The sequence below is a fragment of the Canis aureus genome, chromosome 17 (assembly GCF_053574225.1).
Source record: "Canis aureus isolate CA01 chromosome 17, VMU_Caureus_v.1.0, whole genome shotgun sequence".
NCBI classification, from domain to species: Eukaryota; Metazoa; Chordata; class Mammalia; order Carnivora; family Canidae; genus Canis; species Canis aureus.
In genome coordinates this window covers 1,194,619-1,220,377 of record NC_135627.1, presented here as the reverse complement: position 1 = coordinate 1,220,377, position 25,759 = coordinate 1,194,619, and the positions used below count along the sequence as shown (strand labels likewise).

The 25,759-nt window shown below is 43.8% G+C and overlaps 1 protein-coding gene and 2 long non-coding RNA genes across 5 annotated transcripts in view; 1 reads left to right on the top strand and 2 right to left on the bottom strand.

The window, feature by feature from the left end:
- The window catches only part of TUBGCP3 (tubulin gamma complex component 3), a 76,893-nt gene extending 52,676 nt beyond the window's left edge, over positions 1-24,217 (bottom strand). For 2 of the 3 annotated variants that reach the window (XM_077854922.1, XM_077854921.1), the window contains exons 1-8: positions 24,010-24,217; positions 14,798-14,905; positions 11,201-11,268; positions 7,472-7,549; positions 5,905-6,122; positions 3,895-4,067; positions 1,650-1,768; positions 952-1,077 (exon numbers count right to left, since the gene is read on the bottom strand). In XM_077854922.1, the coding sequence (XP_077711048.1) occupies positions 952-1,077; positions 1,650-1,768; positions 3,895-4,067; positions 5,905-6,122; positions 7,472-7,549; positions 11,201-11,268; positions 14,798-14,905; positions 24,010-24,085 (966 nt within the window). In that variant the 5' untranslated portion in view covers positions 24,086-24,217. The remainder of the gene's footprint in view (positions 1-951; positions 1,078-1,649; positions 1,769-3,894; positions 4,068-5,904; positions 6,123-7,471; positions 7,550-11,200; positions 11,269-14,797; positions 14,906-24,009) is intronic. The other variant, XM_077854920.1, reaches the window with a different exon arrangement.
- LOC144287679 (uncharacterized) overlaps positions 3,603-25,759 on the top strand; it is a 34,998-nt gene continuing 12,841 nt past the window's right edge. The window contains exons 1-2 of the long non-coding RNA XR_013355416.1: positions 3,603-3,797; positions 14,819-14,912. This is a non-coding gene — a long non-coding RNA (uncharacterized LOC144287679). The remainder of the gene's footprint in view (positions 3,798-14,818; positions 14,913-25,759) is intronic.
- On the bottom strand, positions 22,317-23,596 carry LOC144287680 (uncharacterized). Its single transcript, XR_013355417.1, has 2 exons — positions 23,375-23,596; positions 22,317-22,876 (listed from the first exon to the last, which is right to left on the bottom strand). It is a non-coding gene; the product is annotated as an uncharacterized LOC144287680 (long non-coding RNA).

Here is a 25,759-nt window from a genome sequence, read left to right as displayed (position 1 = left end):
CCCATCTGGAGATCGAGTCCCACATCGGGCTCCCTGTGAGGAGTCTGCTTCTCCCTCTGCCTATATCTCTGCCTCTGTCTCTGTGTCTCTCATGAATAAATAAAATCTTAAAAAAAAAAAAAAAAAAAAAAAAAAAAAAAGACTACATTCCTTCTATTTCTTCAGAGTAGAGTTTACCAAAATTTAAAAACTAGCAACGCCATGCCAGTTTCTCCCAATTTCTCACTGTTGTTTGTACCGCTCATTCTCCCCACCCACATTATTAAAAACACCGTGGACCTCTGTGATCTTAAATACTGCAAAGGTGTCAAATCAGAAGCTGTGAGAAAGACCTTCACATAGTCCTAAGACAAAAACTTCCCAGAATGAACTCTAGGATGGAATACCAAGCATATTCAGTGGGAAGAACCTGCAAATGAAAAAAAAAATTTTCTTTAAACACCAGCCTCTACACTTTTCTGTGTATTTTAAAGTGATACGCAATCCATCATCTCTAGGTTTATTTTAATGCATTTACATACTCTTCTGTGTTCACACTCCACCAACAGCTACCGTGAACAATCTGTAGTATTTAGTTACCTCTGTCAATACACACCGTGGTCTCTCTTTTCCTGAGTGGACCACGAAGGCTACAATATTCTATTATCGAAATTCATTTAAAAAGAATCCTCAGGCAGCCCCGGTGGCTCAGCGGTTTAGCGCCACCTTCAGCCCAGGGTGTGATTCTGGAGACCCGAGATTGAGTCCCACATCGGGCTCCCTGCATGGAGCCTGCTTCTCCCTCTGCCTGTGTCTCTGCCTCTTTCTCTCTGTGCCTCTCATGAATAAATAAAATCTTAAAAAAAAAAGAATCCTCTTTTTTAAGAATTACTTTCATATTGAGATTTTAAATAAACTAAGCACTCCTCAAAATGAATGGTGTCCTAAATGTTCTGATAACAATGAACATACCTGACCCACAAGTCCAAATGAACGGTCCAGGCTCCTCTGATCAGTGTATTTTCGGATTTTATTATGTAACCATCCCAACTCAGCAAGTCTGACTGCCGTATCCCTCAAAGATTTACTTAGGTTTGCCTGAAAAGAAAATACATCAAAAGTTAAAAATTAACACTAGAATTTCAATTATTATTTTTCTCAACTATTTGTACTTTCAGTGTAATTCTTCGGTTCCAACACATGGAACTTAAAAGTAACTAATATACCATCTGTAAGAACAGAACGAGGTTCCGGGAAACAAAAGCACCAGGCACTGGCAGGGAAATAAAACCTCCATGTAAATGTGGGGCTCAAGGAGCATCACTGAGGCATGAGTGGCAGCCCCTCAGCATGGCAGCAGCTTTGTGTCATCAGCTACCTCTTTAACAGCAGGGAGCTGCAAAAAGACTGCCGACATCAATAAGGGGCTGTGGGAAAGGAGGTTCTGGAAGGTGAACACAGGCAAGTGGAGGCACCTTATCTGGAACTGCGTCTTGAGAGCACTGCCAGAGAACACAGGAGGCAGTTCACAGCAGAAGGGCCCCAGGACAAGCCTGTGAGCCACAAACACACAGGGAAACAGGAACCTAACTGGCACTCCCAGCTCTGAAGATCCAGCCCGTCACCCCATCACACCTCATTACGGCTCAGACAGGGCTGGGTTACTGCACCTTGGCCTCCACTTTGTAACAGTTCTCCGTGGTGCTCATCTTGATGTTCTTGCCATCTATGCCCTGGAAGACGTACAAAATGTCTCTGACCAGGGCTGCTTCAGTCACTTCCCCAGCACCTGAAGGACAGTTTTTGTAAGAGCAACACATTTTAAGAGGGAATAAATTTTAAGACAACACTAGTTTTACATTATGTATTTGCAACCAGGACAAAATTGTGAACCTAAAAAAATGAGCTTAAGATGGAAAAAGTATGAAGCTCTAAGAAACAAGAATTTTCTAAGTATATGGAAAGCATATAATTTCTTATACAAAAAGTCTTTAAAAAAAAAAAAAGGCGCCTGGCTGGCTCAGTCGGTGGAGCACTCATTTCTTGATCTCAGGGTGGTGAGTTCGAGCCCCACGTTGGATAAAATCTTAAAAAATAAATGAACAAAGCAGTACATAGGAGCTTCATATATAACCAAGGAGCAATACACAGAAAAGGGAGCAGCACAAATCTATCAAAAAGGATGGGTAATTATCTCACAGCATCTAGAAAACTGTGCTGTTGGAAAACTGTGCTGTTACAAAGCATGCAGACAAATGTAGGTCCATTCTCAACCACATGAAGAGAAATGAATACAGTGGAAAAGTCAGGATTTCCATAAACCTTGAAACAAAAAACTAAGTCAGAATTTAGGTTGCAGCAATGACAAGGAGGCAATGCTCAGAAATCCAAGCTGTTAGTGGGAGGGAAAATGTAATGAGTATATAGTCAAGGTGAGCACTCCCAAAACCAGGGTAGTGAGGCAGAAGGTGAGGACAGGTTCAAGTATTCCATAAATATTAATTACATTGAATCCTTGGTAGTACTGTTCAAATGTCATCTACCTCTCATTACAGACCATTCTATTTTCTCATCAATTACTAAGAGACAGAAGTTGAAATACCCAATTGTAATTGTGGGTCTGTCTGTTGGTTTTCCTTTGTACATCTGAAGCTCTGTTAGCAGGTGAATATACACTTACGAGTACTACTTCTTCCTGAAGAACTGACCTTTTCATTGTTATGAAATGTCCCTCTGGCCCTGGCAACACTCCTGCCACTGTCTGGTTTGACAGTAATGCGTCCGTCCATCCTTCTATGGTTAATGTTTGTACGATGTGTTTTTTCATCCACTTACTTCCAACCTACTTGTGTCCCCATATTTAGAATGTATCTCTTTTGAGCAGTATACAATTGTCTAAATAGAATTTCTTTAAATATCTTTTTTTTCTTAATGATTTTATTTATTTGAGAGAGAGAAACATAGCAGGAAAGGAGAAGCAGACTCCAAGCTAAGCAGGGAACCCAATGCAGAACTCGATCTCAGGATCCCGGGTACACAACCTGAGCCGAAGGCAGATGCCTCACCAACTGAGCCACCCAGGCGTCCCTAAGAATCTTTAAAATGAAGTATCTAATCCACGCACATTTCATGTGACTACGGACATGTTTGGTTTAACTTTACCACACTGCTGAATGTTTGCTATTTACCCTGCTCTTCTTTCCTCCTTTGCTCTTTTGGATTCTTTCCTCCTTTCCTCTCCAGCTCTTTTGGATTAATCAAGGATACTGTAGAGTCCTTTTTTCAGTTAGCTCTGTATATCACACAGGCCTGAAGGCACTGGTTAGAGATCAGGAGCCACAGCAAAAAAAGGAGCGGAGATGGGCATGCTCATGGTCTGGAAGCCAGCCTCCCAGCCAAAGCACCCACAAGCAATTATGTGGTACAGGACAGACACAGGTGGGCAGTGTGGCTGCACAGGCTGGGCCTCAAACACTGGGCTGTACTCCCAGGTCCACACAAGACACCCCTGGTGCTCACCTTCTACGCAAGCACAGATAGTAGCCAGAGGGATGTCAGAACCTGGAGATTATGAGCCGACAATGAAGCCTATTCCTCTATTCGCAGATGCTTATGTTTCAAACACTGCTATTCATAGGGCTCTCTTGAAAAAAACTCAAACATTCTATTGGAATCTAACAGGGCTTTAAAACTCTTAATGTGTCCACTTAGCCATCAAATAATCTTCAACATCCTAGGCACTGCCAGACTTCCCAAGGCACATCAGACCATACTTCAGCATCTGAACCTCTCACCATGAGAACAACTACTCAACAACTGTAAGCAAGGACTCCTCATTAGTATTTTAAGATAAGGGAAGCATAAATTCTAAATATGCAAAAAAAAAAGTCTACATTTAAGTCTATCCTTACTCACCACCTGCATCCCCTTCCCTCCTTGGTCTTGTCACGTTGCGAGAAACAGTGTTTGGGATACCTTTTGAGGTAGTGATTTGTGAAGAAGGCTGGTTTGTAGTTAAAGTCCATGCAAGACGTGACCCCAACTGCTGCCGGAGACAGTCTCCCACTCCAGGAGCATGATGAGGCTGTCTGAAAGAAGGAAAGAGCATTTCATATCTCCAAACACCCAGGCTACTCACTTGAAAGACAAAACATTGCTGGAAATTCTGTTCATATTACTATATTGAATTACATAACATTAGAAATCTGAGCTAGGTGAGTGACATCGCCCTACTCAAATCCATCAACTAATCAGTCCAAGGGCTCTTTGGGACCTCTAGGGTGGCATCAGGCACCTCCTACGTATTTCTTAGCATAAAAATCAAAAGCTATTTGACTTTTCTTTACAAACACATAGCATAGGTTACCCATCTAAAACCACTTTGAAATTCACCACTAATTTTAACTTCAAACTTAACAGCTTTCATCCATCCAGCATTTGTGATCACAGAAGTAAAAAATCTGGAGTGCTGTCCCCTGTTCTATATGCTCACTAGTCTCCCAGGATTTTGCAATTTATCTTAAAAATGTACAAATATAAAGTCAAAAGCAAAAGCACAAAAGGTCAAAATAGCTTTTGATAATTTGGAGAATATGTCAAAGCTGCTGTTTTGGAGGTGCCTGGGTGGCTCAGTCGATGAAGCGTCTGCCTTCAGCTCAGTTCATGACCCTAACGTCCTGGGATTGAGCCCCACATCGGGCTCCCTGCTCAGTGGGGAGTCTGCTTCTCCCTCTCTCTTCCTTCTTGTGCTCTCTCTCAAATAAATAAATAAAATCTAAAAAAAAAGAAAGAAAGAAAGAAACGGCTGCTCTTTGAAAATCTAAGACATGACAGCTGATTTCTGAGGACATATGTTCTGACAACTGCAAAAAAAACATATCGCTTCCTGGGACTGCGCCACACAAATGAACCTCCATGGAGCAGACTGATTACTGATAACTAGAGCACAGCTCTCCCTCTTTTTTATCTTCAATGGGGGGGAAAAAAATCATTAATAATACTTATTAAACTATGACTTTCAATACAGTTCTAAATTTAAGAGAAAAATTCTAAAGGACCACTTCAGCTCAAAGTCCTCTATACAGTTCTTTTTCACAACAATTATCTCAAACTCTAAGGTAAAAATGACAAAGTCTGTCGACTGTTTCAGCCAGAACATAAATCAGAGATTAAATCTGAAAAATATATCCTGCTGTCTTTCTAGAACACCAGACTGCATTTATAACCTATGTGTGCTACACACACACAAGATTCTAGTGATATGAACATAACTGTATTAACGTAATTTCCTATGACACTATGCTCATGTGAAACACCCATGACGATGAATCTCTAGTCACTGTTCTGTATAAATACCTACTGGATGACAGTTTGCTTTAATGTGATCACCAGGAATGAACCATGCATAGAAATATGTAAAAAGACAAGGAAAGCAAAGTTCCAAGTCCACTACCGCATCAGCAGTGGCTTCATTCCCAACCACAAACTAGATCTCCTGGAAACATGAGATCTGACCGCACATTAACCATGCGTTCCCGGAGCTACTTATCTTAATTCTCGAGCACTACAAGGTGCCATAATTCTCAGTCTGAAGACCTCAGTACTTGAGGACAAGAAAGCTTTATTTCAGTTTACTTATTTTTTAAACAATAAAGAGAATAGCACACATGGGTAAAGGAGACCAATAATCACTGAAGAAACTATGGGAATCCAGCAAGGGAAATGTCAATCAGTTACCTCAAAATGAAAGGCCCATCCTATCATACTTCTGAAATAGGGCCTTACTACTATGCACTTGCATTAACAAAGTAGAGTAGGCCAAAAAAGATTACAGTCAACCATGACTAGAGAGGAAAGAATTCCCATTTGAAACAGAGAAGAATAAAATCCTAAGAGGAACAATCAATGTGTGCAAGCTTGATTTACCCTGGAAGGAGAGACTGCGGTGTTGGGGTCGGGCCATTTAAGGTGTACACACTTATGCTACTGACGCCACTGCTTCCCATGCTACCAGCGCTCTGGGTCGACTGGGTGCTGCGGTCCTGGTAGTTAAGCGGGAGCGTCTGGGGCCTGGCGTAGTAGTAGGGAGTCGAGTGAGCATCTCTTGGTAATGCTTGAGCGAATAATGCAGCATAGCTAGAAACCTGAAAATGAAGTCCATTAAGAAATACAGAGATACAGGGGCACCTGGGTGGCTCAGTCAGTTAAGCATCCAACTCTTGGTTTCAGCTCAGGTCATGATCTCAGGGTCATTGGATCAAGCTGTGCATCATGCTCCTCGCTCAGCACAGAGTCCATTTGTCCCTCTCCCTCCCCCCACTTGTGCTCTCTCTAAAATAAGTAAATAAAATCTTCTTAAAAAAAGAATACAGAAATATAAAATTACAGAACACTTCCCAAATCAACAAAGATAATTTGTATTCAGATTTAAAAAAAAAAAAAAAAAAAAAAGATTTTAGTTCTTTCTGTAATTGATTTTGTACTCAGTAGGCAATAATTTAGTTGTTATACTTTTGAAATATGGCAGAACTGATAAAAGTTTCACAAAGTTTTCTAAACTCCAAAACTGCCACAGGGTCTGGCAACTAAAAACATGTTCCTCAGAATCCAAGCAAACTAAAACCCAAACAATCATTCAAATATTTTTGCAAGTGTGGCATTATCCTATAATGGAAGACGGCTCCTTACTCAGACGTAGGCTTTCAACATAAACAGGCCTCCTGCACCACACTCCTCCCCCATAGGCCCTCAAGTTTCTGTAGTGGAGCACCTTCTTGCACAAGACACTCGGCTCGCAGCAGCCAGACGGCTCTTCCAACACCACGTGGGCCAGAAACTAAACCCGCGTGGCAACAAAGTTCGTACTGGTATGACAGTAATTAATGTTCATAATGATATCTGAAGACACAAGAAAACCTAAAAAGTCCTCTAACTCATACAGAATTGAGTATTAATATGCAGCTATGCTCCTATTAACAACTTGTGAAAACTGTTTTTATGCTCTATTTCATGGGACATTCTTGTATTTGAGGTAATAATGTAACTCTGGAAAATATCTGAAGGAAAAGCAGTAAGTGCCCTGTCTAAAGAAAGAAGGAAAGAAAAGAAAATCTCTTGACCTTCTAGGACTACCAAGAAAACTAGACAAGTTATTTCTTTCTCATTATTTTCTTAAGTAAAGAACCCAATTCCTATCAAAATTGGTATACTTGCCCTAACTAGACACTAAGCATGTTTTAAATAAAGGCACTGGCCACCTGAGTGGCTTGGTTGGTTGAGTGTCCAACTCTTGGTTTCTGCTTAGGTCGTGATCTCAGGGTCGTGGGATTGAGCCCCAGGCCAAGCTCCCTGCTCAGTGAGGATGCTGAGATCTCTGCTTGGGATGCTCTCTCATTCTCCCTCTGTCCCTACCCCACTCTCAGTTTGCACTCTCTAAAGTAAATAAATAAACATTTAAAAAAGAAAAGGCACTGAGCTGCCAACAGCCTCTTACCTTGTTCGGCTGCTTGCGCGGATCTTCACTAAGGCTTAGCAAGAGGTAGAGAATTGACCATTTATTTTTCAAAACTCCCTGTTTAAAAGGAAAACATTAAAAGAACAAGTCTGTACTACTCTCCAGCTTTATCTTTCTCCTAAATGATCCTTATTTCCAAAATAGAAACATGTTGTTGTTTTTTTAATTCACATGGTAATAAGTCTAAGTGTGTTCATATTTCAGGTATGACAAACAGTGCTACCCAATAGAAGGCTGCAAATAACATTTTCAAGAGGTCATGAAACTAACCAACCTCCTGAAACTAACCAACCCCAAAGTGCCTAATGAGAACATGTGTATAAATTACCCAATTACGGAATAACAGCAATTCCCCTTTAAAATACTTCTTAGAATAACCAACTTCCTAAATGTAGTGATTACAAGAAAAATGCCATCATGAAACAGGTGAACGCTTCCCCTCCTTTATCAAAGTGCCACGTAGGCCATAAAAGAGAATAATTGAAAGAAAAAAAAGGGAGATTCTAAAGTATACAATGTAAGTCTCAGCACCACGTATACTGAAACTCAAGGCTCTGCAGTAAGAGTTCTCAAAACAAGCAGTACCTAGGTTTCTATGTAAGGTTATCATATGGACTCCATTACTTTCCAATCGCGTCTCACTCCACCATAATAGCCCACCCTCAATACATGTTTCCCAAATTTACAGAGCATTTCTACTCCATTCATATGACCTTACCTTTTAGATGCACAAGCTGGAATACATAAATAGCTTTATTTATAAAACCATGGGACGGTTACTTACTTTACACAAACTCTTCGTTATATAAAATATTCCTCTAAAGTTTCTTTAAAGAAAAAGCTCAAAAAAAAAAAAAAAGGAAAAGAAAAACCTCATCTCAGGTATTTAAATTATGGTCTCACTTAAAAAGTTGATTTACACACAATTTTTTAGAAACAAGAAACTCACCAGCCCCGACAGAGTCCTCACTCTGGTGGCAAAGAGACAAAGGAGCAGATACACTCTGGTGGGATACGTGAAATGTCAGACATGGGTGAGGGGGGAGGTCACTAAAGTGGCCCATCATTTATGAAAGGATCCCCAGAGAGGGCAGGGTCTCAAAGAAGAATGGGTGATGCAGGCACAGAGGAGGGAGTAGGCATGGCCTTTTCAGGGCACTGAAGACAGATCACCCTGGCCAAAGCCAGGCAGAAGCATGGACACCAAAAGTAGAACAATGCATCAGATTAAAAGGGTCTCCAGCGTGGGACCAAGACGTCCAAGCAGGAAGCTTCTGAAGGCATGACTGTATCTGCTGACTGTCCCCAGAGGCTGGACTGCAGGAGACAGAATGAGATGCACAGGAAACTGCAGTCATTCAGGACAACATGGTCAAGGGGGAGGCGGACACTTGGTCTCTGCAGCCACCCAGGCAACCTTCACAGCCCCCTGTGGGGAAGGTCCTGGACTCCCTGGGCTCAGTGACACCACGGGTACAGGAGCAAGGCCTGAAGCCCATTTGCCTGCCTCCAAAGCGCCGCTCTTCACCAGATCCCATCTCCTTGAAGGGCTAGGAAGCAATCAACTAACAGCACTGCCACATACAGTAGGCCTGCGGGGGACGTCCTCAACATGTCACCTCCTGTAATCGGCATAACCACGTGGGGACACAGGCCTTATTCTCCATAAATGACAGAAGCAAAGGTGAAAACCTAAACCACCTACCTACCTCACAGAGCCACATGCTGGGATGCAAACTAAGGTCTGTCTGCCTCCAAAGGGGACAAATGAGAGGCATGCCTGAAAAGGACAACTAACGAGACTTGGGGACACAGCAGATGTAGGGAGAGGAATCGTCAATGTGACATTCAGGTTCCTGGCTCTTGGGAATAGACCAACAACATTATCATTCACCAAAACGGCAAACATAGAGGAAAGAGCAGAGGTGTGCATGAGTGGCTGTGAACGGACGCCTGGAGGTATGAAACAAGAAAACACAGGCATGTTCCTTCCTGGTCTGAGGCTACTGAGCTGTAAGTCCCTGAGGGAGTGTCCCATGGAGCGTCAGGATGCCCAGGAGGCTTTGGGAAGACAGTGGAAGTTTCACCCACACAGTGGGAGTCCTGGGTTAGACCTATAACTCTCACTTTAGAAATAAAGACGATATGCAGAGTGGAGAGCAAAGGAAGTTGTCAAAGTGAACAAAGCTGTGCACCAAAAACTCATCAAATGGCACATACAGAGGAGGAGGCATCATTTTTGTTAACATGAACGGAGCAGGTGTATAAAGGGCCAGGCTCAGCCTGAAGAGCCCCTGGCGCCGGGCAGCTGCAAGGAACTGTGGACAGACCAGGGAAGCAGGGCGGCACCAGGCAGGCAGGGGCCATCAGCAGCAGGGAGGCCTGAGGGGCTGCAGAAGGCACAGATCACCAGAGCCAGGGAGCCTGGCACGGGAGGTGGAGGGGCGCAGGGGTGCCTGGCAGGAAGGGATGAATAGCCTGGCACCACTCCTCACTGGCCTCAACCCTGCCATTTCCAGGCAAAGCCAACCAGAAGCCACAAAACAAAGAGAGCCCTGGGGCTGCCACCTGCACCTGTCAGCCCTCCAGTGCACAAAGCAGGGTGCAGAAGGGTGGGGTGGAGACCTGCTGAGCAACCAGGATAAATAACTCCAGAATCACAGATGTTTTAAATGCTTCTAAACTACTTTAGACCCTGTTATCTCGGATTCTGAAATCTTAAAGAACCATGATTCAGACAGAAAACTTCAAACGTACACACAAATTGAACTTTAAATGTAAGAATACACATTAGTGCACCCTAAGATCTGGAGAAACATCAAAACAAAGCGGTTAACTGACTCCAGCCGACGACACAGAATGCTTCTCCCAGCATTCATACCCTACTAAGGCTCACCTCCTCCACGGGCCAGCCACCCGCAGCCCCCACGACCCTCCACACCTCCCATACCACACCCTCACCACCTGCCCCTTTCTCCCGGCATGCAGCACAACTTTTTGCACCTGCTGCTGCCCTCACCAGCCATCCTCCCTTCTCCAGTTCTGTCAGCCACATTCCAGATTGCAGCCCAGGACTACCAAGACCCCTTCCCCAACATCTCTATACCACACCAGATCCCATTTGCCAAGTCCTGCCCACGCCTCACACAGGAGCACAGCTGAGAAGGGCTTTCAATGAAAAGGCAGGATCAAACTTTAAAACCAGGAACTGCGTGTTTTAGCAAAAAGATGGGAGCTGTTAATCTGCACATATTTTTCTAATTTGTTTAATTACTAGTGTTCTATTATCGTGTCCTAATATTGTTCATCCAACAACAAAATGTTCAAAATCAGAAATTTTTAAGTTATTCACTATAACAGCACCAATTCGGGTGTGATGAACACTAAAGTGTATCAAGAAGACAAGCTCTTGCAGCTATGGGTAGTCAAGACTTCCACCAGTGTGCTTCCTCCCTGTGATGGGACGAAGCCACCTGCACTACAAACTCAGGTGTCCATAATTCCAATTACTTTCCCCATGTGGCTTCCATCTTCTTTATAAGCAGTGTGGCATTAAATGCAGCTAAAAATTACATTTAATATTGAAAAGCTCTTAAAAGCCAAACACAATCTACATTTAAAACCTATTCCCCAGCATAGGAAAGTGGATGTGAGACCACAAGGCCCCAAATGGGTCTGATGGCCTCACCCCAGTGGGACACATGGTACCTGTGAATGCAACTTTCTGTGCAGCTCTGAAAATAACGCAGCATCCGCTTCTCTTCTCTGACGGATAACTGAAAAGTCAGAAAAGAAAAGGACTGTGTTAATCACATACTCTAAAATCCCTCTTATGATCCTGTTTCACCCATGGTAACAGGTTAACTGATGTCTGAAAAGAATCCTGAGCTTAAGAATCAAAATAATTAGCCAACAAGTGGCATTTCAGCTCTACCTATTTGGTCAATGCATTTAATCTCTCTGACGTTTGTAAAATATGGATGTTATTAGGCAGGAATCAAGGAATTTATAAGTTAAAAGGGACCTTTTAGATTCTACCTACAAATATTAATAAGCAGTCTAGTGAGGCCAACTACCACCAGTTTAATTCATTAATGACTACGTGAAAGGAGAGATGTATACTCCTGTAGGAGTGGTAAATTCAAATACTGTGGGAGTGGTAAATTCAAGGGCAATAACAAAAGTTTATCATTCATGATAGCTTACATTAAAACCACACATTCTAAGCATTTCTTTGAACATGTACAGCAAATATTAGTAAATGTCTTCAGATGCCCAGAGCTATGCTCACTAGTTTCCTGAAACCCACAGTAATACACGAGAAGCCCATGTTCTGGTCCATTCCATTAAGGATGAGGCTACACGCTGGGTCTGGGCCCTGAGGGAGGAGACCCCACTCACCCACACCTGTGACACCACATACACCACCTATGCACACGCGCCTTTCACAGGAACCCTGCCATACCTGCTACCAGAGAAAAGGCACCATTTTCATGATCTAGCTAATAGCATCTGTAGGCTCCAAGGAATCACCCAGCAGGACTGATTTCTTAAAATCTCATCAGCCAAGTTCACTTAGCTCTATATGTTCCAACTGGTTTGCAGAAAGACTGGCTTGATGGCCAATGCTTTTTCATATACATCAGCTAGGAAAGGGTCTTGGTATCACGTTCTGATCTTAGAAACCACATACCAGAAGTTAAATCATCCCAATTACATCTGCACTGTCAAGTCATCCTATGCAGAGAGGTAAAGCTATCTTTAAAATGTATTGCAGAAAATAAAATAATAAAATAAAATAATAAAATTAAATAAATAAAATAAAATAAAATAAAATAAAATAAAATAAAATAAAATAAAATAAAATAAATAAAAATAAAAATAAAAATAAAAATAAAAATAAGATGTATTGCAGGATGCCTGGGTGGCTCAGTGGTTGAGCATCTATCTGCCTTTGCCTCAGGTCATGATCCCGTGGTCCTGGGAGTGAGTCCTGCATCGGGCTCCCTGATGTCTCTGCCTCTCTCTCTGCATCTCTCATGAATAAATAAAATCTTAAAAAAAATAAAATCAAAGAATTTACTTCCTTTTAAAACATATAGAAATACTCCAAATGAATAGTCACTAAATTAAGAGATATTTTTTCTATAGAAAGAGACAGACACTAACTCAGACATGCAAAATAATCATAGGACAATAAAATAGTAAATAATACAAATAAAAATAAACAATATTCACCAAAAAATAATGATTTATCCAATAGACTGCAAAACAAATCTTTACTTAGAATGTACCCCACTCACAAATGTGAGAAATTAAGAATCATTAGGTGTTAAACTTTGTCACACATGAGTTTTGCAATTTGTTTCAATATAAAACACCGTAACCTTTTATATTTTAAGTCGGGTATATAAAATGGAAAATGACCTTTGTGTTATTTCAGAAGACAGAACCACCCTAATTCAACTAACCTACCAAAAACTGTAATCAAATTTCAAAAATGCTAAAATGTAAAAAATTTATCTAGGAATTAAGGAAATATGGTAAGTCAATGGTGCCCACTACATCCACTACATGAGAGAGCCATCCACAGCACTCACTCCACCACTGCAGCTGGGCCATCTGAGAGCTGGGGATGTTGGGGGGGGGAGGGGGTCTGGGGAGGAGCAATGGTGGTAGTGGTTATGGACACCTGGTGGACACCTGGTGCTAACAGGCAGAAAAGGTGCGTGGTGTCAATACACAACAAGTCTTATTTCAAAACTGTAGGATATTACACAGAAAAAAAAAAAAAAAACTATGCATGGCTCCTGCTGTCAAAAGAAATCTCAAGACTTCCTTGCAATACCCACTCCAACAATGTCATGCCAGTTCTCAGTTTAAATAAACCTTTTTTATTTAAACTCAATTAGCCAACAAATAGTACATCATTAGTTTCAGATTAGTGTTCAATAACTCAAATCAGTTGCATAAATGCCCAGTGCTCATCACATCATGGGCCCTCCTTAATGCCCATGACAAACATTATTTTTAACTACTACGTGTATGTATAATATGATCAGGAGACCCTGAAATGTAAATTTGCAAAAGGAATAATCTATTAATATAGTACCTAATAGTTAGAGCTGTCACTAATAATTCAAAATGTAAAATAATCTAAAGTCTGAAATGGAAAAATAATCTAAGATGTAATAGTCATCAGGGTTCAAGAAGAGTAGTGTTCTTATGTTTAGTTTTATGGACAAGAAATGTAAATAAAAAGAAGTGTTTAGAGGTTAACAGCAGGATAAATACTCCATTTTCACCTCTTACATAAATAATATATCACGGTAAATAACACCAATGGATGGGTCATTTCCAAGCTGACTGCTCATCAAACCCAACTAAGCCAAGGTGAGGACTGCCAGGTCCAGGTACTTGAGCACAGTGCCTCAATCACCAAGGCCCCTCACCTCCAGCTCCGCTACACGGCCCTGTTTGACATGCTCAGACCACTGGTCAAATGCAGTGAACAAGGCACCAACTCGCAGTTGGAGACTATGCCATGAAGGAGGGAAATCCTAGAAGGTGTCACCACTGGTTTGCCAACACAGTCAGAAGTAACCGAAGTCCATTTCATCTAGGCAGTTAACAGCCAGACCTCAGCAAGGAAAACACACTGACCTTCATAGCAAGGCTTGCTTTTCTAGCAGGTGAAGCTGGGGTGGGACAGCCCAGAGAACTGTGAGGAGCAGGCCTCTGGAGAAAAACTACCCTCCGACTGATACAAGAGAAATTTCCTATGTGGGTCTTTCTGCACAAAGCCTCCCTCCCTCAGTCCCAGAGTACAGAGAGGCAGCAGAGCCCCACCTTATACAGCCAGAGAACATCACAGTACCCCGGTGCTAATAAATGAAAAGCTTTCTTCTCAAAGGTAATGATGTCTTTCTTAAGCTTTCAGTATCAGCTCAGAATTAAAAAGTTCATAAGTTCTAAAGTATTAGAAGTCTGGAGGTTGACAATCAATAGAAACAATACTGAGCATTTTCTTGCCAAGAGCATTCTATGATATGTGGTCAAAAGGTGCATAATAAATACTGCAAACCACAAGATATACAGGAGTGCACACTAAGCCCCTTATGCCCCTCATACTCAGTCACTAAAGCATCCAACTCATGATTTTGGCTCAGGTCATGATCCCAGGGTTGTGAAATCAAGCCCCACATCAGACTCCACACACAGCAGAGTCTGCTTCTCTCCCTCTCCCTCTGCCCCTCCCCTCATGCTCTCTATCTCAAAAAAGTAACAATGAGGAAAAATACATACGTTCTTTCTTGATTTTTTCAGCTACAAGAAATTCATCTCTTTCAACAGTTGGGGCAAAGTTGCTGCCAATAACTCGCACAGCGTACTGGAACTGCTGGGCTACATCAGCTGAAAGGTAAACACAAGGATGCAAATTATTGCCAATCAGGCTAAGTTCTGATCACCTCATGCTTCAGTGGAGACAATAGATTGGGCATATCTAACTACCTCCTACTTTCCTAAAGTTTTAACACTGCAGGCAGAGGAGCTATTAAGAAACCAAAGTAAATGAATGACATACAGTTCCATAAAACAAGAAAGGGACAGGCCTGCAGTCTGATGAATCCCTAGGAGACAAATCCACTAAACTGAGAATAAAGAATTTTATTACACACCTCTCACTCACCAGGACAGACTATACTGGAGGTCACAAAACAAACTTTATTAAATACGAAATAACTAAAATTATTCAAATTATGCCTCTCTATCAATAACAGAATTAAACTTGAAATTAGCAGAATACCTGAAAAATCCTCAACCATCTGGAAGGCAAATAACACTGTATAACACAATGGCCAGAGAAAGTCTCAAAGAAAACCAGAAAATATCTTGAACTGAGTGAAAATGAAAATACAACACTAAAATAGGTGGGACACAGCTAAAGCAATGTTTAGAGAAAACATATAGAGTATAAAATGCTTTTATTAAAAATGAAGATGGGTCTCAAATCAATCTCAGCTTACAGAATAAAATCTAGAAAAAAGAAGCAAACTAAACTCGGCCATTGTGAAAAAATAAAATAACAGCAATAATCAATGACATTTAAGAGAAAAATAAAAAACAAAATCAGTGAAATCAAAAGCTTGTTCTTCAAAAAAAATTTTAAAAAAGGAATTGAGAAACATAAATTTGTGACCAAGAAAATTAAGACACAAATTTAGGGATCAAAGAGGTGATACTTCTGATCGCACAGAACTGTTTGAAAATGAAAGCTAAATAACTGCCATAGATACTCCCCTCCAGGAGCTAGTATGACATAACACCCACCCCGTAAGTGTGGGCTGCTCAGTGTCTTCCCTCCAAAGAGGAGAGCACAGAAATGGGGAAAAGCTTCAGGCAGAAGACTTCTGAAAAACACACCTCAGCCAGGTGATCAAGGTCAAGACAACAGTGACCACAGTGACGAGTGACCCTGACATGATGTACCCTGGATACAAGGTAATGAGAAGGACAATTTACCTCTGGGACCTTCCTTCCAAACACACATATAACCACAGTCTAATCACGGGGGGGCGGAGGGGAGGGGGGACCAGCTAAATCCCAACCAAGACATTCTATAAAATAACTAACTTTTAACCCTCGAAACTGTCAAGGTCATCAAAAAAACAAAAAAATAGTAATTTTTAAAGTCTGAGAAACTCTCAGAGCCAACAGGAGCCCAAGGAGAGATGACAGCTAAAGGTAACATGGTACTCTTGAAGGAGCCCTACAGGAGTAAAGAGGCATTAAGGGGTAATAAGTGAGAAAATCTGAGTAAAGTATGTAGTGAATAACCACCAGACCATACTAACATTAAGACACTAACAATGGGAAGGGCATGGAATATAAAGGGGACTCGCTATGATAGTCAAAATGTTTCTGTAACTCTGAAATTATTCTAAAAGTTTATTTTTAAAAACATACTAAGTCTAAAGCCCATCTTTCACCAATCGTGATTTATTGATCTGGAATGGGACCATGGTACCAATATGTTTTCAGGGGCACCCGAGTGACTCAGTAAGTTAAGCAGCTGACTTGATTTCAGCTCAGGTCATGAGCTCAGGGTCGTGAGATCAAGCCCCGTATCAGGTTCACATTCAGCGCAGAGTCTGCCTGAGATTCTGTCTCCTTCTCCCTCTGCCCCACCCATCTCCCCACCTGCTCTCTTAAATAAATAAATAAAATATTCTTTAAAAATGTTTCAAAACCTCTGTTTTAAAACTTTTAAAGAATAAGGCAACTTAAATGTGGGAGGAAAATGGTTTCTTGGGTAAACTCAAAAAAGAATCTCAGCCCATATCCTACAACATATACAAAAGTTAACTCAAATTTGTCATAGTAAGCATAAAACATAAGCCTAAAACACTCTTAGGGAGGAAAAAAACAGAAATCTTTGTGACTTGGAGTTAGACTAAGAGTTATGTAAGATACCAAAATCCTGACCCATTAAAAAATGTGATACACTGGAGTCCATCCAAGATTAAACTTCTGCTCTGCAAAGGACACTGTTAAAAGAATGAAAATACTGAGAAAACATTCGCAAAACACAACAAAGGACTTGAATTCAGATATATAGAGAGAACTCTCAAAACTCAGTAAAGGGTGAAAAAAGAAATCCAAATAAAAACATAAGCAAAAGTGTTCAACAGACAATTCACCAAGAAAATGAACAGCAAAGAAACACGTGACAATATGCTCGATGACATTCGTCATTAGGGAAACATAACTTAAAACCACAAGGAGATGCCATTATTCACCTATTAGAACTGCTGAAATAAAAACAGACTGCCACCACCCAGGCAGGAAGCTCTCCAAGCTCAGGAGCTCTTCTCACATTCTATCTGGTGAGCATGAAGCTGGCACAGGCACCCATTCCTACTCTGCCCCCTTAAATTATCCACATGGTAGTCAGAGTGATTTTTTTAAAACATAAACACTACCATTGGTCTGCCTGAATCCTTCCAACACACCCAGAATAAAATATAAACTCATGAGGATAGCCTACCCAACCTGGTCCCTCTTACCAGCCCTGCTTTGCAGTCTTGCCAATCCTTGAGCACATAACACCCGCTTCCAGCTCAGAACCTGACCATCTTCTCCCACATCTGCCGGGTACTCATTCCACCACTTCACCTGGTTCTCTATTTAAATGTCATCTCTTCACACTGCCTTCCTATCTCAAGCACGCCCCAACACACATGCACACAGGCAAGCCCACACTAAATCCTCCTTAAACACCACTATGGAGCACAAAATGTGTTTAGGGCTTTTTGAATGCATACAAAAGGGGAGGGGGCAAGCCAAAAGAAATAATCGAAGTATTTCTGTGGAATCCTAAGATTAGGGAGTAGTTTTTCTTCCCCATACTTTTCCAAACTTTTAAATTCTCCAAGTAATAAATATTTTTTTTATTTTTTTAAAGATTTATTTATTTATTTATGATAGAGAGAGGCAGAGACACAGGCAAAGGGAGAAGCAGGCTCCATGCCTGGAGCCCGATGCGGGACTTGATCCCGGGACTCACAGGATCTCGCCCTGGGCCAAAGGCAGGCGCCAAACCGCTGAGCCACCCAGGGATCCCCCAATAAATTTTTTTTTAAAGAATTATTTTTTTATTCATTTATTTATTTATTTGAGAGAGAGAGAAAGAGAGAGAGAGGCAGAGACACAGGAGGAAGGAGAAGCAGGCTCCACGCGGGGAGCCCCATGTGGGACTTGATCCCAGGACTCCAGGATCGCGCCCTGGGCCAAAGGCAGGCACCAAACCGCTGGGCCACCCAGGGATCCCTAAGTAATAAATATTAATTTTATATATATTAAAAGTGGCATTGAGGCACCTGGGTGGCTCAGCCGGTTAAGTGTCCAACTCTTTATCTCAGCTCAGGTCTTGATCTCAGGGTTGTGAGTTCAAACCCCAGGCTGGGCTGCACACTGGGCATGGAGCTTGCCTAAAGTAAAAAAAAATGTGTCACTGAAAACTACATGCTTACAAAGGAGTGCCTGTAAAACTATTCTACTTAAAAAAAAAAAATACTTATAAATTCCTAGGATTCTGAGTTCTAAAAAAAAAAAAAGTTCATTAACAAAATATTCAAGTATGTTGAGAAAAGGAGCAGTATGCCTCGAGAGCAAGTAACAGGGAGGACCTCGTGAAGTGGGCTGTGTACCGAAGGCCTCTCTGAAGAAGGGAAGAAGTCTGCCCTGTGAAAGGATACAATGAGATTCACATGTACACTGTTCCTCAACAGATGCCCATGGGTTCTAAAATCCAAATCATAAAAGCTAAAGTCATTCCATCAAGAGCCCCAGGTGAGGAGGCCTAGGCTGTAGCTCTTTAATGATTGGCTTAGCCCAAGATTAAAAATGCGAATATTCCACAAAACATCTAAGGAATGTACTATGTCTCCACCTCCAATCTGCTCTGGGTATCAGGAGCCTGGAAGGGAAGCCTGTGCTCCTCTGCCCAACCTCTGAAAACCTCTTTTTGAGAAGAACTAAGCACCAGTAAATTCAAGGACACACCCTGTCCAACAAGAACCAGAGAGCAGACATCGTGCTGTGCTCTCGCGTGCTCTCTCTCTCACACACACACACTCTAAGACAAGCAGGTGAAGACGGAGGCGAGAGGCTGTGCCACAGGCAGGGCTAGTACTCTGCTGCCTCCACCCAGCACACAAAGAAATGAGCTGTCAGTTCCACACAGAAGAACAGAAAGGAATTAATTCAACACATCAGGTTCTGGAACCAAAGCTGTGGGTTCCAATCTTGGTTCTGCAATTCACTAGCTCAGTGACAGTGAGCAAACTACGGACTCTCTGCACGTCTGTTTCTTCAGCTAGAAGGTGAGGGGAGTAAGTATTCCAACTTCCCGGCATCACTGGGAGCTAAGTACATACACTAGCTCACAGTACAAGTGCAGTGTCACTACCTACAAGTTAGTAGGTACTGGAAAAATGTTAGCTATTTTTATTATTATTGTTATTAATCTGAAAATGTCATCCCAAGGCATGTTAGGTCTACCACAGCCGTTAAAACTGCAACTCAATAAAGTGTCCAGCTTTTAACTTCTCAGCAAGATACTTTGGTCTTCATTTTGTAGATTTCATGTAGGAAACATTAATTCTATTCACCTGGTGTGATGAGATTTATTCTCTAGAAAGGACCCTCGAGCTGCAGCTTAGGAGAGGCTGGAGGAGGTACAACACCAGGACAAGAAATGCATGGAACTGCGTAGTCTTAATCCAAAGAGCACTTAGATGTAGGCCCAAGGGTGTTAAATGGCAGCTACCTTCTATATTCCAAGAGGGCTCCACACACTCAGATAAAAGAAAACTGAACACAGAGATTTCCAAAGCAGTGCAGCTCGGGAGAAAGCACACAGTGCAGCTGTGACCTGTCTGGTAAGGCCCGAGTATGTGCCTCACTGCTTCTCCTGTGTGCATACGATGCTGCATCCTAAAGGACAGACGACATGCCAGCTAAAGCACAAGTGCTCTTGACGGGATGAGCACTGGGTGTTATTCTGTATATTGGCAAATTGAACACCAATAAAAAATAAATTTATTATTAAAAAAAAAAAAAAGCACAAGTGCTATGTGGAACACGAAACCAGCCACGCTTCATGCCTCCAAATGCAGGTCACAAAGACTGCACATTAGTGTGTCCAGAGACCCAGCTCCCAAAATCCCCAGAGATGGGGCCACAAGATCAATTCTGAACAAGCATCACATGTAGAGAATTAAAAATGACAAGGTGTGAAAGCTTAGATACAGTAAAAGGTCCCCTCTTCGGCCACTGCCGCCAGGCCTCCAGAGCCCCACCGCACCCGTTATCTGGGTCTCCCGACCACAGGTGCAACTCCAAATGAATGAAAAGCAATGCTCCAAGACAAAAACAAAAATAAAAAACTTTGCTCTAGATTTGTGGTTCTCAATCTGGTCTCAGGGCCCCTTTATACTCTTACTATTAAGGATCCCTAAAAGAATTTATTTATATAGGTTAAATCTATCAATATTTACTGTATTAGAAATTTAAACCAAGAGCATTTTTATATTTTAATTCGTTTTAAAATAATAAGCCCATTAAGCACAACTTTCAAATAATGCTTAAAACTTTGAAATTTCAACATTTAGTATTTAGTGCACTTTTAAACAAATAGTTAATATAAGTTTTAATGTCCAGTTAATATATATTGATTCCCCAAGTATGTAATCAAGGGAAAACCATAACTTATTGGGAACTTCATCAAGGGCTCTTCACCGTTTTTGGAAAATCATGAAAGCAAACAGCAATAGCACCTGAGGTCAGTGAACCGGCAGGACAACCCTCCTTCCCTTGCCTGCACCGCAGCCCAGAGAACACTCACAGCACTGCCAAGGATCTGGGCGATCATCTTACCTCAATGCCCTGTGCACTACCATCATACCTAAGCACTGATGTTGAAATCCTGAATAAAAGTTCTGTATTTGTTATCTCACTAAAAAGAGGATTACAACGTATGAAAAGGACTGTTGGCCCTGACAGAGGTGAAAGACTGTAATATCAAGAACACTGTTTCCAAACAGAAATAACTATCCAAAGACATAATAAGTAAAACATGTTCTGGGAGAAAGGCAAGGATATAGAGAATTTTCCTGTCACGGGCTGGCAGGATTTCAAGCAAATTCGCAGGCTGGAAAAGGTGAGAAAGAGTGGTTATACCAACTTTACAAACATGTCAAATACCATTACAATTAGGTGCTTTGTTTCTGAAGGTCCTTTAAAGCCAACTGTAAAAAAAAAAAATGTTAAATACTTTATGAAAAACTGATTCAAGAAAAAAAAAAAAAACTGATTCAGGGGCACCTGGGTGGTTCAGCGGTGGAGTGTCTGCCTTTGGCTCAGGTCATGGTCCCAGAGTCCTGGGTTCAAGTCCCGAATCAGGCTCCCTGCATGAAGCCTGCTTCTCCCTCTGCTTAGGTCTCTGCCTTTGTGTCTCTCATGAATAAAAATAAATAAAAATATTTAAAAAAAGAAAAACTGATTCATATGAAACTTGTATTAAAAATAACAATGGGTGCCTGGGTGGCTCAGTTGGTTAAGTGTCCAACTCTTATTTCAGCTCAGGTCATGATCTCAGGGTCCTGGGATGGAGCCCCACATCAGGCTCTCCGCTGGGCATGGCCTCTGCTTAAGATTCTGTCATCTCTCTGCCCCTCCCCCTGCTTGCCCCAGCTTGCTCGCTCCCTTGCTCACTCTCAACAAATAGTGGAGTGTCTGGCTGGCTCAGTCATAGAGCACCAAACTCTCCACCTGTAGGTCATGAGTTCAAGCTCTGCATCAGTGTAGAGCTTAAAAAAAAAAAAAAAGTAACAAGTATCAATTATTCTTCAGTATCACAGCATTGAGAAAGCAATATTACAAAACTATAAAACCAATCGATTATGACATTAGGAAAAGAATCAATCAAGTGCTCTTGGTTATCAGATAAAATACCCACTAATGAAAAAAAAAATTTTAACAGTCAAACATTGCAAAGGCAGCATTCTTATGGCTCCTTTGCTCACTAAGGCAAAACAAATTAAAATAGAACAAGGCAAGTTATTAAATACTTATAAATTCTTCAGTAAATAGCATAATTTGGAATTGTGAATATAATTGGCAATCCTAGCTGTTGAGAAAAGAACAAACAAGGAATCATCTTTAATGCATTTTATGATACATTTTATTTGGAAGAGCCCCTTGGGATCTCACAGAGAGCCTATTTACTCTTAATTCAAACACAATTTTAAATAGAGTGGAGGGTATAGAACTTTGCTGAAGATAAGTGCTTCAATCTCCTTGAACAGGTGAAACAGTCAAAGGAGCCTCAAATATTTTTTAGATTTTTTTTTTTTTCATTGAGAAACATCATGCTACCTCACAATGAGTGGCCTTCAAAGCCCAGTTGGGACAATGGGAACAGACCACCATGTGGCTGATCCCCGGAGGAAAACTGAGGACCCGCCGGTGTAATGAAAACACTGATGCTGGAGTGAGTCACAACCAGCAACCTTAGCTCTGACTTCTCAGATTAGGAACTTCAAACCAGAAAGGTAACTGGAGTGCCCGGGATACACACACAGATGAGCTGGAGACAAGACCTGAAGACAGCACGCCTGGCTGGCAGCCCCAGCAAGGCCTCCGCACCAGATTCTGGGCATTCTGGCTCCCCAGATGCTCCCAGAGCCTCTCCCTCCACTCAGGCCTGTTTCAACATCTCCTCAGAGGCCTCCCTGCAGGCCACTCTGTTTTTCATCACAGCATTTACCGCTAACATGCATGACGCTGGTTTATCACGTCTCCTCCACCAGCACGGGGCACCTAGAGAGGAATGGCTTGTCTGTGCATCTCTGCATCACCGGCACCTGGTGTAACGCCTACAGGTGCAGAGCCCAAACACTTGTTGGATGAATAAAGTGACAGAGTTAATTAAACTTCATGAAATGTAGCAAGCACTGTGCCAAGTTGGTGCCGCTTTACAGAAGTGGAAAAGAAAGCAAAGCAAAGCAAAGCAAGAAAGAAAAGAAAGGAAAGGAAAGAAAAGGAAAGAAAAGGAAAGAAAAGAAAAGAAAAAGAAAGAAAAGAAAAAAGAAAAGAAAAGAAAAAAGAAAAGAAGAAAAAAGAAAAGAAAAGAAAAGAAAAAAGAAAAGAAAAGAAAAGAAAGAAAAAGAGAAAAATCCATCTTTATCCCTTTACCTTATCATAGAACAGCAAACGAAAAGAAAAGAAAAGAAAAGAAAAGAAAAGAAAAGAAAGAAAAAGAGAAAAATCCATCTTTATCCCTTTACCTTATCATAGAACAGCAAACGAATTATGTACCTAAATGTCATAAATCAAGAAAGGTCAAAATTTAGTCTCAATATTTTCACAGTGATTTTGTTTGAAGTCTTCCAGCAAAAAAACTGCCCCTTTTCTTTGCCCCACTGTGGTGCTTTAAGGAATGGTAACCCGGCTTCTTCAACTGTCCAGAACATGCAGCCCCAGGCCCCCGCCCGCCCCCGCCCTCTCGGAGCACCGCGACCCCCCGACGTCCCCACTGCACGGGGCTGGGCTGGGCTGGGCTGGGCTGGGCTGGGGCGCCGCGGCGGGGCGGGGCGGGGCGAACCCTCCGGGAGCGCGAGCCCGGGGCCGAGGCGCGGCCTTCGGAGCTGCTCGGTTTTCCCGAGGGGCAGGGCCCCGCCGCGGCTCGCCACCCCGGGCCCGGGCCGAAGCGGGAAGCGCCCGCGAGCCGCCTGCGCCGGGTCCGCTGGGCGGGGGGGGGGGGGGGGGGGGGGCGCGGTGACTCAGCCCGGCCTCCGCCCCGGGGCCGCAGCGCCCGCAGGCCAGGCACAGCCTGGGGCCGCCCCCCCCCGCCCCGGGACGCGGGCCCCCGCGGCCTCCGCGCCCCCGGCTCCCCGCGGACGGGCGGCCTCTGGCACGCGCCTTCACGCCCGAGCGCGGCCCAGCGCCGCTACCTTCGCTCCTGCCCAAGATCCGGCAGCACAGGTTCTGCAGCAGGACGTTCGGCGACTTCTGGTCCGGGGTCGCCATCCTCGCCCGGGACGGCCCTCGGGGGCCCGCAGAGCCCCGGCCTCGGCCGCCCGGCCCCACGCCGCGCGGGGTCTCGGCGCCCCAGACAGGCTACGGCCCCGCGGGCAGGGCCGGCGACGACGCCGCCATTTTAACGGAACCCGCCGAAACCGCGGGCTCTTCCCACAATGCTCCGCTTCTTCCGGGCGCTCGGAGCCGCGGGTGCGCCCGCCTGAGAGCTCCCCGGTCCGTGGCGCACGGTCCCCCGAGCACAGGCGCCAGGCCTGGAGGGTTCCGGAGCACGGGCCCCGGCGACCGGGTGCCACCTGCCCCAGGTGCACAACCCCCACCCCCCCCACGTCCCCGCCAGAAGGTCAGGACGGCCCAGGTCAGGAAGACAGCCTTGCTTGGTGCCCAGTAGTCCATAACAATAGCTTTTTAGTTCTTTTTTGCTTGTTTGCTTAATTTTTGGTTACACTTTTAGTGGAAGAACCTGTTGGAAGGAGCACAAGGTCTCCTGATCCTACTATTGCGATACCACCCCCTGCTGCGCTGCCGGGGGGGCGGGGGGGTCCATTAGAAACAGTCCCAGGAACCGCCGCCAGAAGACTGGGCGAGGCAGGTGAGGACTGGGGAGGGCAAGGGAACCTCCGGCCATCCCAAGGCAGCTCACGCCGAGTCGTAGAAGCTGCAGGCAGTGCAGGGAGGAGCCGCAGGCTGGAGGACCGCCCGCCACGCATCCTCGCCCAGCGTGGGACCCCGGCCCCGGCTGCCGTCCACCTGCACCTGTCCGCAGTGCGTCGGCCGACGGGCAGCATGTGCTCCACTTGGGGCTAGCCTGCTCCTTGCCTGAGAATCTGGAATGACGTCTCCAGGTGACCTGACCTATATCACAGAACAACAGGCACCTTCCAGCCACCCAGTGAGCTAAGCAGAAGAGAGAAACCGACCCCATCCCTTCCCGGGGTGCAGAGAAGAGGCCCCACAGACCAGACCCCCTGAGGTCTCCTGCTGCAGGTGACGCCTCCACACAGGCCACTGGAGAAGGGCCAGGGCCCTACACTTAACACCCACCTTGGCACGTTTGGCTCCTAGAAGTGGGAAAAGCAGAAGCGGCACAAGGCAAAGGCCGGCACCTCACACCAGGGCAGAAGTGCAGGCCCAGGTGGCAGCAGGAGGCCCTAGCCTTCCCCGCCCCTGTACGCCCCTGTACGCCCTCCCAGCGGGCCTGCTGTGCATGCAGGGTTCTGAGGTAGCAGAGCTGGGTCACAGACGCGATGGCAACGTCACCAAGGCCATACCAGGCACAGAGAGGGAAGGACAATAGAGGAACTCGTGGCCCAGCAGAGCAGACGTGTGCTAAGCTGTCCTGACGTCATCTCCTGTCACTGAAACGTACCCCAATGTACCTTTACGCTGCCAGTTTGAAGAAACGCAATAGGTGGGTATGTGACAGGATGTCAGACACAAAGCTGAGGACCCCACACTCTAAAGAAAGCCATGGGAAATGGGAGGCCGATGACACCTCAGGATTGATAGGACGTAGCCAAGCAGGCGTTGCTAATTGCCATCACCCCCATCCTGAAGGCCCATCCACAGCCGAACAATTGATGGTGGAGAAGCAAGGGGTTCTGGAGGTCCTGAGACCATTTCAGAGACACCAGGTCCGGCCCGCCAGGAAACCGCAGAGGCCAG